Source organism: Salvia hispanica, chromosome 5 (genome assembly GCF_029641045.1).
Source record: "Salvia hispanica isolate PSC_SH4W2 chromosome 5, Shi_PSC_v1, whole genome shotgun sequence".
NCBI classification, from domain to species: Eukaryota; Viridiplantae; Streptophyta; class Magnoliopsida; order Lamiales; family Lamiaceae; genus Salvia; species Salvia hispanica.
The window spans coordinates 18,563,564-18,575,694 of NC_142696.1; the positions used below are offsets into that span (position 1 = coordinate 18,563,564).

The window sequence follows — 12,131 nt, forward strand, 5'->3', positions numbered from 1 at the left end:
CAACTTGTTGGAGCGAGGCGGTCCCTCCAACAAACCCCCTCATCCAAATCATCTTAATGAGAAGGACAAGGGGAAGGGAAAGCAGCCTACAAAGAAGTTTGAAGGCAAATGCTACAAGTGTGGAAAAATTGGCCACTTTGCCAAAGACTGCCGAATCAAGAAGAAGAAGTCGGCAGCCCGCGTCGTTGAGAAGGAGTTCAAGGACTAGGATGAAGACGACCTCGTGGCCGTGGTCACGGAAGAGGTTAACCTTGTTGATAACAAGGGTGGCTGGTACATTGACACCGGCGCTACTGCCCACGTCTGCTCAGACAGAAGCAATTTTGCCTCTACACTGCTGTGGAAGGAATGAAGATCAACATGGGGAATCAAGCATCATCCGAAGTCCTTGGCATCGACAACGTGATCCTCATGATGACGTCTGGCGTAACAATCACGCTAAAGGATGTGTTGCATGTCCCGGACATCCGCAAGAACCTAGTGTCAGGATCAATACTAGTTAATAAGGGGTTTAAACTTGTATTTGAGTCCGATAGGTTCGCATTGTATAAGTTTGAGAAGTCACTCGGAAAAGTTTATGTAACCGATGGACTCTTCAAGCTTAGTGTGGCAACTCAAAGTGCCACGAAGCCATTGGCTAATAATAATAAAACATCTACTTCCTCTTATTTGACTGAGTGTTCAAATTTATGGCATTGTAGATTGGGACATGTAAATTCAAAAGCCGTTAAAAGATTAGTAAATTTAGATTTACTAAAGGCAATTGAGGTGGATAGCCAAGACAAATGTGAAATATGTCTTGAGGCTAAAATGACTAAGTTACCGTTTCACTCAGTTCAACGGAAAACGAAACCACTTGAATTAATTCACACGGATGTATGTGATTTAAGGATGGTGCAAACTAGAGGTGGTAAAAAGTACTTTATCACTTTCATAGATGATTGCACGAGATATTACTACATTTATCTTTTAAGAAGTAAAGATGAAGCAACTGAAGCGTTCAAAAATTATAAGAACGAGGATGAAATCAACTTGGTTGTAAAATCAAAGCGATTCAAAGTGATAGAGGAGGTGAGTATGTGGTCCTGTTTGAGGAGTTATGCAACGCAAGTGGTATAATTCATCAAACAACTGCTCCATATTCACCACAATCTAATGGTGTAGCAGAAGGCAAAAATTGAACTCTAAAAGAGATGATGAATGCGTTGCTACTAAGTTCAGGATTACCACATAATATGTGGGGGTAGGCTATCTTGGCAGCCAACTATATCCTAAACAAAATTCCACTCAAAGGAAAAGACATCACTCTTTATGAGTTGTGGAAAAGGAAGGAAGCCATCCTACAAATACCTCAAAGTGTGGGGGTGTTTGACGAAGGTGATGGTTCCACCGCCCAAAGAAGAGACAATTAGCCCTAAAACAGTTGATTGTATCTTCATTAGATATGCGATTAACAGTAGTGCATATAGATTTGTTGTTCACAAGTCTGAAATATCGACTATTTCAGTAGGAACAACAATCGAGTCAAGGAATGCCGTATTTTTAAAATACATTTCCCTGCAAGGACAAAGAAGAAGTCCCACTAGTTCTAAAACAGTGGATGAAGCCACTAGTTCTAAATCAACGGATGAAGACCCTAAATCACGTAAACGAGTGAGGCTTGATCCAAGTGATGCAGTACTAAGACGTGGAAGTAGAGTCAGAATACCAAAAACATTTGGTCTGACTACATTGCTTTTATGTTGGATGAAGAACCAACGTCAATAAAAGTAGCTTTCGATGGCCCAGACAGGTTACATTGGAGAAAAGCTGTTCAAAGCGAAATTGACTCAATTTTGCTAAATCACACTTGGGTGTTGGTTGATTTTTCCGAAGGTGCGAAACCTTTAGGGTGTAAATGGGTTCTTAAAAGGAAATTTAAGGCCGACTAGTTGTAAAGGGTTTTAAACAAAAGGAATGACATGACTTCTTTGATACCTATTCACCTGTAATGAGGATTAGATCGATCTGAGTGCTTATCGCGATTGCTGCATTGCACAATCTTGAGATTCATCAAATGGATGTTAAGACTGCATTTCTAAATGGTAAACGAGAGGATGAAATATATATGGAACAACCCGAAGAGTTTGTAGTACCTGGACAAGAGAAAAATGTGTGCAAACTGATCAAGTCCTTATATGGATTGAAACAAGTGTCGTTGCAAAGGCACTTGAAATTTGATAATGTGATGTTATCAAATGGGTTTAAGATCAACGAGTGTGACAAATGTGTCTATATTAAGAGCACTGATAACGGATTTGTTATAGTGTGTATCTACGTTGATGACATGTTAATTATGGGTAGTAACACTCAAGTGATTAACGAGACAAAAGTCATGTTAAAGAGAAACTTTGACATGTAAGACATGGGTCTAGCCGATGTAATTCTTGGAATGAAAATTCTAAAACATTCGATGGGATCATCCTAATCCAATCTCATTATGTTGAGAAGATATTGAAGAAATTCAATGTCTATGATGGCGCGCCAGTTAAGAAATTCGTAGCTTTGGGAAGAAGCTGAGTGGCTTAAGAACTTCCGTGAAGGTATTCCAGGTTGGTGTAAGCCAGTGCCTCTAGTGTTGATTCACTATGATAGCCAAGCCGCTATCGAGAGGACAAATAATGGCTTCTATAACGGTAAGTCTCGACATATTCATCGACGAAATAATACCGTGAGGCATTTGATCACAATAGGTTTGAAATCCACAAACTAAAGAATTATCATAGTGGTAACCCAACCATGATGACTGGAGATCCCAAGAACTTGGTTCAATGAGAAAACTAAGCTATGAGAGTTCGTGTGAAACACTCATCTACATCTATTCCCTAGAGAGCAATAGAGTGTTGAAAGCTTGCCTTGTGGTGAGGTTAAGTTTATGACTCTTAATGACTCCTAAGGATCTCAAAGAGATTGAGTTCTCAAAGACACTGTGAAGTGTGGCTGATTCAAATTACACACTTATGAATTCAAAGTGGTATCCAAGGCCGCAAAGGACACAAAACGTGAGAACGAATGAGGTTGAGGTGTTTAAGTGTTAACACCATTGTCTCGGTGCACGCCGTGGAGGACTAGTTATTTAAGGAACTGGCAGCGAAAGCGGTGCGGTTGATTAACATAATTTAACAATTATTAATCGCACAAATAAATCACATAATAATCAGATCTATTTAGCTGATTATTTAGACAAAATCTATTCGCGTAATTCTCACATGTATCATACTCATAACTTGAATTAATCATGTTTTAAGAATATTGAAACCTAAAACATGCTTTTCTACGGAGCAGAGATAATACCTAATTAATTCTCCAAAGAATTGAAGATGGCTAGCAGTTTCTCCACGTGACGTTTTGAATACTAGACCACAAATCTTCTCTCTGGTTCCCGAACTGTACTCCGATATCTGTGTGGGCTGATCTCATAAGAATACTAGGACTTAAATAAAGAAGACAGAAGAAATCCTTTTTGGAATAGGACAAAATTTCGAGCTCCTCTTCAGCTAGAGGGGGACGAAAATTTCAGTGTTAAAACTTATGATTTCTGTCTCCTTTACTCCTATTTATATTAAGTTCCTTTTGGGCCCAAACAAGGATCTATGGAAGGTTTTGGATATGGGCTCATCCAATTTACTTTTTACTAATTAAATTGAACCCACAATTTAATATAAGCTTTAATTGGAATATTACGAGCAGCCACTACAGAAGTAATATTGAACTCTCCCCATCCAAATCCGAAATTATAAGTAATCCGGATTTCCGTTCAACTTTCATTTCCCGCGCTTAAGATAAAATGTCCATTAATTAATTAGTGTCTGCTATGGAATTAATTAATTAATGTCTTATTAATTCCAAGAGTGGACTTAGCATGAAACGCTTATTTATTATTCATAGAGTAATCAAACTCCAACTAGCTAGGTTCCGAATAATAAAACCTTGTTTCGCGCTCCTCTTGAGGACATCATCAAACGAGACTCTCCTCGTGCACGATTCAATATAATAGCAATCCTAGCACCGCTAGATATTAATCACCACTACCCAATATATCAGGATTATTGGGTTACGAAAAACCCGCACCATTTGATAAGTCAAAGTAATGCATAATCAATACCGTATGCTCAATGCTAACGTATATTGATTAAGAAACAAATATTTATTAAGACTTCGCCTTTCAGTAGATAGCCTAAGGGCAAGTCTTGCTGTTAGATCCGCTCAGTGCTATACCACACAAATGTCATCTTATTTCAGTAAGGCTTAGAAATATGCGGACTGACATTGCAACCTTTCTCGATGAATAGTCAAATTCCATCTAAGTTGTGAAATTCATCTTTTTCTTTGTTTAGAACTGACCGTGTTACCTTAAAGTGGACGCCGCCCGCAACCGGTCTACTAAAACAAAGACTTAGACCTTGTTAAGTTAACCTATACATTTAAACATGCATAAACATCCATTAAATGTAAAACATAACAACATTATGACAAAAATAATCTGTTTTATTCCTTGGAAAATAAAATAAGAGTTTTACAGTATTCAATCACTCGAAACGTGATTTCTAGTATACAAACTCTAACAACTAGTTCAAAGCATCGCGCTACTAGGCCGCATGTGTATCCGATGGCGTTGACTATAGAATGTTCAATGCTAAAAACTACCTATCCTTATGCTTTTATACCTCTCGAGGGTTGAGCTTGTGTCTGCATGCATATGCATTTGGCAATTTCCACTCATGTGGAGGATTGTTGGAATCATGGATTAAATGTGTCTAGTCAATGCACTTTGATCGAATAATAAATGTGATGAGACATTTAATTCATCGAAATTAAATGTTACAGCATCGTTCTACATTCCGCGTAGATGATCGTAGTATATTCACTTTCTCAAATCCGATTCCCGGTGAGTGAGAAATAGTGGATTAAAGTTGGGCACGATTGAGCTTTATCTAAGCTTGAATGTAGGGAGCAAACAACTAGTGTTAGTTGTCTCACATTGGAAATGAGAGCCTCTTTTGAGGTGTATGAATTAAGTGTTCTACTACACTTAATAAATTCTAGTGGATCAAGTTGGGTCGAAAAGCCCACACGCGCGCGCCGCCGCCACCCGCCCGCTGTGTCGTGTCGTGTCGTGCCGAGCCGCGTCGCGTCCGTGTCCATGTTCGTGGACTTGGATCTTGGCAATTGATCTTTGGACTCTTGGGAGCCAAGGTATTACTGTTTGGACCAACGACCTGATCAAGTTGGAGAACTGTCCTGGTCAGGAAGGCGGAGTCCAGTGCCCTGATCAAGTTGGCAGAAAGTCTAGGTGACCTGATCAAGCTAGCGAAGACTAACGAGGTGATCAGGCTGGAGCTAGCGAAGACTAGCGAAGATTCTAATTGGGAACTTCTATTGTGGGACGGAATACAAATATACAATGGAATACTGGGCTGCTAAAGTGGGACGGAGGAAGTTATTGTTTAATTTTTCTTATTTCAGTAATTTTATTACTATGATTTTATATTTTAATCAATTTATATACTCCTTCCATCTCCAAAGAATATGAACCTTGGGTTCGGCGCGAGTTTTAATGCAAAATTAATAAAGTAGGAGAGAGATAGAGAGAAAAGGTAAGTAAGGTATTGTTAGTGGAGAATGTGTTCGACCTTATTAGAGAGAAAAAAGTTTTCAAAATTAGAAAATGCATATTCTTGTGGGACGGATTTTAAAGGAAATAGTGCATATTCTTGTAGGACGGAGGGAGTAATATTTTATATTGAAAATATTTAATAAATAACTATAAACCATTTATTTATTATAAATATATGACATGAAAATAGTTTTATTATATTGGATAGGTTGTTGGTGGAAGTAAAACTATATTAATTTGAGAGTTATGTATGATTGTGAGAGAAAATTCATAAATGTGGTTTGGAACGTGGAATTTGGAATGGTTTGAAATTCGAAAATTCATAAATTGATCGAGTCAAAATACATTTATAAATGTGAATGTATCTCTTGACTCGGTGAATCCTTTAATCGGTTCAACGATGTCGGTATATGGTGCCACGTAGGGCTGGCAAATCGTGCGAATTGGATCGCTATCGGATCAATCCAATATAGATCCAACCTTATCGGGTCCTAACCCAACCCAAAATCTCGTGGTCTTATCGGGTTCAACCCAAACAGATTCGTGCGAATTTCGTGTCATCCAAAAAAATATCGGTCGTGTCGGATTCGTGCGGATTTCGTGTCATCCAAAAAAATATCGGTCATCTTTTAATGATAGTAAGTTACTAAACAATATAAACGCTATATGATAACGACCGACATATGATATTATATAATTAAAATTTGATATTACACGATAAAATAAGAGATAAAATAAGAGATGTTACAAAATTAAAATAATTAATTTAAATATTTTTAAAATCTAAATAATAAAATTAAAGTATATTAAAATTAAATCTAAATTATAAAGTTAAAATAATTAAAATAATTATTTTTTAATAAAATTTAAGTATGCAGTAATATTTTTTTATCATAAAACATAATTAATAATATTATTAATCATATTTTTACTAATAAAATTATAATTATAATTTTTTTTAATTAATAAAAATAATTAAAATTAAAATTTGCTACTCCCTCTGTCCCATAAAAGATGTCACACTTGTGGGACGGCACGAGATTTTAGGAGGTTTTGTTTTGTGTGTTAAATGGAGAGAGAAAATATAATTTTTATATTCATATGAGAGAGAACTTTTTCCAAAAAGGGAAATGTGACATCTTTTATGGGACAAACTAAAAAGAAAAGTGTGACATCTTTTGTGGGACGGATGGAGTATATTATTTTAAAAATAAAAATAATTATTTTTTTTTCTTAACGAATAACCCAACCCAACTCAAATCCGACCCGACCCAACCCAAAATTTCCGGGTTCTTATTGGGTCGGTCCTATAAGGACTCAAATCCTAATTGTGCGTGTTCGTGTCGGATTAACTATGTGCGGATTCGTGTCGGATTATCGTGTCGGATCAAAGCCCTGCCACGTAGTCGATGTTTTAAAAAGTGGGTACGCTGTCGGTGTATGGTGCCACGTGATGTTTTAATCCAATTTGATATACGCTGTCGGTATGACGGTATATGGTCCGACCGTTCTGGGTATATAAAACTAATTAAGTATAGTTTGAATTGAACCAAAAAAAATAAACGATCATGATTCATGACGGCAGTCACAATACTCCTCTTCGAAACGACAGAAAATTGGATAATTAGGCGATACCGTCTAGAAAATTAAGTAATTAATTTTACCAATGAAAACTATTAATTTTATAATGACGTTACAGTTGTAATATTTAATTAGCTACGGATTAAGCGTAAATCACTATGAACATCATCATCATTTTATAATGGAAATCAAATTTGCCGATCTCAGTTGATACTGATCTTAGTTCCATGTTTCCGATAAAAATTTAAGTTGTGTTCTATAAAGCCCACCATAGCCATTTTTCTCTCTCTTTTTGCTACTTAATTGTTTCAATGGCTTTAAAAAGCTTCACTTTGCGCTGCAACCCGTAAGTCTTTTTTGTTTTCTGTTACTCTTACAGAGAATTTTGAATATAGATGATTTAGTTACCTAGTTAATTATATTTCATTTGAATATATTTAGCCCACATATTGTGTTTTGTATTTAAGCAGCGTAAAACGATTGAATTTTTCTATTATATTACTACTAACACTTTGGATAAAGTAAGTAATATTCCAAGTTTGCAAACAATCTCATGATTTTGTAACCATATTAGTATAAAAATTGTATTTTCAACGCAGGAAAACTGCATTATTTGAGGAGAGGTTGAACTTGAACATACCTTATCTCAATTACAATAATGTTAAAGAACATGTCCTAAAAAACCAACTTCTGCATTCGAGAAAATTCCTGTTCAAACACGAGCCCACGCCACGATTCCAGCATGGCGCACTGTCGTCCATGTCACCATCTCCGTTGGAGGACACCAAGTTGACTAATGATGTGAAGTTCGATCGCGTAAACTGCCTTGTATGGACACTGCATGTATCAGCTAGAAGCTTCTCTGCTGCAGTGAAGGATCTTGCGTTGGACGGAACACGGCCTGCTCTGGCCATGGCGTGGATTGGCATCGATGTGCACGCGTGGCACAAACACATAGCATATCAGGTTGCCGTTTATGCACTGCTGATGGCAGTAACAGAGGTGGAGCTCTTTCTCTCTCACAATCGCACCAACAATCCTTCCCCGGTTCTCAACATGTAAGTCGAACATGCTCGTCACTTCCATACGTACGTGTTTAATTCTCGTGAAAGACATTACGAAGGGAAACAATCCCAATCGCGTTATGATCCTTCTTCCAATTGTGTACGTGTCAGTCTATCTCCGAAGGCAAACTTCTTAGGGGATCTCATAGAAAATCAGCTAAGCATGAAGAACCCAAAGCTAGTGGAATGGTTCAAGACGGTGGAGCTTCCACGAATATCTGGTTCGTTCATGAAATTGTTCAAGAAATGGACTATGGCGTACGCAGGGAGGTCAGTCAGTCGAATGAACAAAAGGAGTTTAGTCTGATTACAAACTCATAAGTATTTTCGTTAGCTAGTTTGAGATCTAAAGCACAAAAATTCAGTGGTGTTGCAGGGACAGTCATGGCCATGACATGCTGTGCAGGTATACGAAAGCTAGGACCAGAGAAACTTTCGTGTTGTTCATTCTCAGATTCAATCGCGGAGGCCTTGTTTGATCTCATGGATGCAACAAACAGTTTAGTAACTCTTGATAAGCTGCATTCTCTAGCAGCTGAGGCCGGGTTCGAGGAGGATTTTCTGTCCTATTTCGGAAGTAGGATTCTTCCTCACAAAAATGTTGAAGATGTTGAGTTTTGGATCTGTCTGGTTCATAGAAAACTCTGTGCAGCATTCCGTAGGGAAAGTGTCGCTAGCAACACGCGCATTCTTACCAATGAGGTAACCTTAACTTTCTTGGTTTTTTTTAGCTTTTTTCAATAATGTCTCCACCTCTCATGAAGAGATGAGTGCTGCCCTTATGATGTTGGCAGGTTGGAGAAAACAGTTTGGCCACTCTCGCGTTGTTTGCTTATCTTGGAAGAGAAACGAGGCTGTTTTTATCTAGGCATGGCATTCGGGTTCTTGACAAGCAAACAAGAGACTTTGTCAGGTATTTTTGTGTTTTAGATGTCTATGGCTTGAGGATAGTGAGCGCATCTCGTGTTCTTTTGCAGCTACTTGGAGTGCGGTGTCCTGTTCATATATCCGGAATTCTCAACACTATCCGAATATCAACTCCTGATGGAGGTCTGTTTTCATATATAGTTAATGATCAAATTAGTTATATACATCACATCAGAAGGCTTAGAACTGTGTTCTAAAACAGGTGATACTCGATGAGATTGGATGGCTGAACTTTTACGCGGCATATAAGAATCAGCTGCATCAAGAGAGAAGGAGGTCAAAGCACCCTCCAACTCAAGCAGAGAAGGAGATCATATTACACGCTGTTTTCACTGTGTGCTACGACGTGATTTTAGGCTATGCTCATTGCAGCAATTCTAAGCATCAAGCATTAGGTGCTGATCTGCTAGACTTCTTGCTTAGAAGGTGTTCAAAATGTTCCAACATTTACCGGTAATGTTCTGACTAAGCCTCTTATATTTAGTGTGTAATTTTTTTCTCATTGGTGAGCAGTCAAGCGTTACTGTCTACGTGTTTGGAGGATTACTGGGTGGCTTATGATGGAACAATGTAAGCTATATTACACGATTCACTAACAAAAACGCGCCTATGAGCTGTGTGTGTGGGTGTGTGAAACTGCATTCTTCTGTTCATTTTTCTTGCAGTGAAATGCTAAGGATTGTGGAGAAGAACGATCCTGGCATGATACCATCTTTGTGGATGAATGGCACGAAGAGCTCTTCTGCAGTGGATACACGTTATAGACCGGCTGAAATCAACAAAATTGAAAGGCATAGTCAAAATCAGGTATGCCTCATTGATCAATTACTAGAAATTTTCATCAAACATGCTGAAACCATCTGCAGTTTATCTGTTTACGTATCGTTTTTATGTGTACTTCTTGTGCTTCTATGTGGATTATCGATTTAGAAGAAGAATTTTGACATTAAGAAGAGTAATTTTGCTGGAAATGGCAGGCTATTAGTTCATCATCTTCATTTCAAGGTGAAAATGAAGCCTTCCTAACTTCATGGCAATCAAAACAAAAGACTTTCCAGCGCAATTTTCTCAAAAAGTACACGCGTGATCTTGTAGCTGCAAGCATCGTGAGTCGAATGAAACCATGTCTGAATTCAGATAGTCTGTCAAAACTCTTATTTATACATACAGCCTTAAAATATTCTAGGATGTCTGGATGGGCACACAGCTGCTATTCGTGGATATCTCGTACACCATGAGGCTCGTGCAGAAGAGACTGCACGGCCATGGAGTGACGCAGAGGGAGAGGAACAAGATTTATAGAACAACATCAGACATGTTCACACTCATTCCAGTAGCAATACTAATGCTACTTCCAGTAAGCTGGTTTTAGCGCAGTCGTTTTGATCAAAGATTTAACATTTTCTTCATGTTTAACTCTCTTTCCGTACATGATTATGATCAAGATGAAAGAGTTTGTCTGTTTGATCAGGTTTCTGCTGTAGGCCATGCAGCTATGTTTGCTGCAATCAAGAAATACATGCCTAATCTGGTATGCATATAATTTCTTGTTGGTGCGAGTTTTTTTTTTCCGAGTTTTTCCTTATTTTTGCGTCGTCTCCATTTAATAGATCCCATCGCCCTACTTGGATGAGCGGCTCGACTTGGTGAAGCAGCTGAAGAGAATAAAGAAGATGAGAGTTAGGCTGATTGGCATTGAAGATGTTAAACATTAGCCCAATGTTGATTGAAAAAATTGATGTGATCATATTCCTAATGGGAGATTTACATTTGATCTATGTATGTACAGTGAAGAGTATGTAATATAGTACTCCTACATGACCTGTATATATTGATATGAGAATAATATTTAGTACTCCTAGGTCCTGTATATATTGATATGAGAATAATATTTATAGTATGATGATATTAGTAGATTATTTTACATTATGCTTCAAACTTAAGTTCCTTTTTGTTTTCATTTTTTTGCAGTTGGTTATTATTATGCTTTATGGAATATAGTTCCCGAGTATTTATTAATATGTATTTATTATCTAGAATAAATATGCAAAAAGCTGGAATAGCTCAGTTGGTTAGAGCGTGTGGCTGTTAACCACAAGGTCGGAGGTTCAAGCCCTCCTTCTAGCGTCTTTTTTTTTAATTTTACTATATTTTGGATTTTACTACCATCTCAATTTGTTGAGTATATTTTATTCTTTTATTAAATCTATTTTCTCTTTTATCCTTCACACTTATAGTATGTTTAAATATTTGAGACTTTGTGCTAGATTTTTTTCTCTTTTTCCTTGTTTGTGGTTATTGTTATGTCGTACATATATACTTGAAGGTTTTCTCAGATTTTATGTTCATCTTTCTATAAGTTTTGTTACTACCTCCGTCCCCCCACAAAAGTTGTCACACTTTCCTTTTTAGTTTGTCCCACAAAAGATGTCACACTTTCCTTTTTAGTTTGTCCCACAAAAGATGTCATATTTTCTTTTTTGGAAAAAAGTTCTCTCTCACATGAATATAAAAATCATATTTTCCCTCTCCATTTAACACACAAAACAAAATCTCTTAAAATCTCGTGTCGTCCCACAAGTGTGACATTTTTTATGGGGTGGAGGGAGTATAAAATTGTGATTTCAGCTGCTAACTGTGTATATCTCCGAAATATGATGCTGGATGTAGAGACGAAGTCATGTTGGGGCTAAGAGCATCCGCAATGGTCGGCTAGCGACCGGCTAGCCGATTCTTCGCGCTGGCCGATCGGCTAGCCGAACCATTGGAGGAGGCGAGCGGCTAACCGGCGAGCCGATCGGCGTGGGCTGGCCGATTGGTGGGCGTTGGCCGGTGCGCTAGCCGATGCGCTGGCTGCCATTGTGGCGGCCCGATCGGCCAACGCTATTTTTTAATTTTTTTTT

At 37.8% G+C, this 12,131-nt stretch overlaps 1 protein-coding gene and 1 non-coding gene across 2 annotated transcripts; both read left to right on the plus strand.

Moving 5' to 3' along the window:
* Positions 1–7,548: 7,548 nt before the first annotated feature.
* Positions 7,549–11,083, plus strand: LOC125189742 (uncharacterized). The gene is made up of 13 exons (XM_048086981.2): positions 7,549–7,583; positions 7,837–8,295; positions 8,413–8,571; positions 8,667–9,003; positions 9,096–9,214; positions 9,279–9,351; positions 9,431–9,654; positions 9,742–9,798; positions 9,894–10,035; positions 10,206–10,334; positions 10,415–10,585; positions 10,700–10,759; positions 10,839–11,083. The coding sequence occupies exons 1-13, from the start codon at positions 7,549–7,551 to the stop codon at positions 10,941–10,943; spliced, it is 2,070 nt and encodes a 689-aa protein (XP_047942938.2). The 3' UTR covers positions 10,944–11,083.
* A 198-nt stretch (positions 11,084–11,281) lies between these two features.
* On the plus strand, positions 11,282–11,355 carry TRNAN-GUU (transfer RNA asparagine (anticodon GUU)). The gene has a single exon. It is a non-coding gene; the product is annotated as a tRNA-Asn (tRNA).
* The last annotated feature ends 776 nt before the right edge of the window (positions 11,356–12,131 follow it).

Excerpts from the sequence above, each read along its gene's own strand:
- LOC125189742 (XM_048086981.2), top strand. The coding sequence starts at position 7,549 with ATGGCTTTAAAAAGCTTCACTTTGCGCTGCAACCC. Across the intron at positions 8,572-8,666 it reads ACTATGGCGTACGCAGGGAG|TGGTGTTGCAGGGACAGTCA; the intron begins GTCAGTCAGTCG and ends ACAAAAATTCAG. Across the intron at positions 9,215-9,278 it reads CAAACAAGAGACTTTGTCAG|CTACTTGGAGTGCGGTGTCC; the intron begins GTATTTTTGTGT and ends GTTCTTTTGCAG.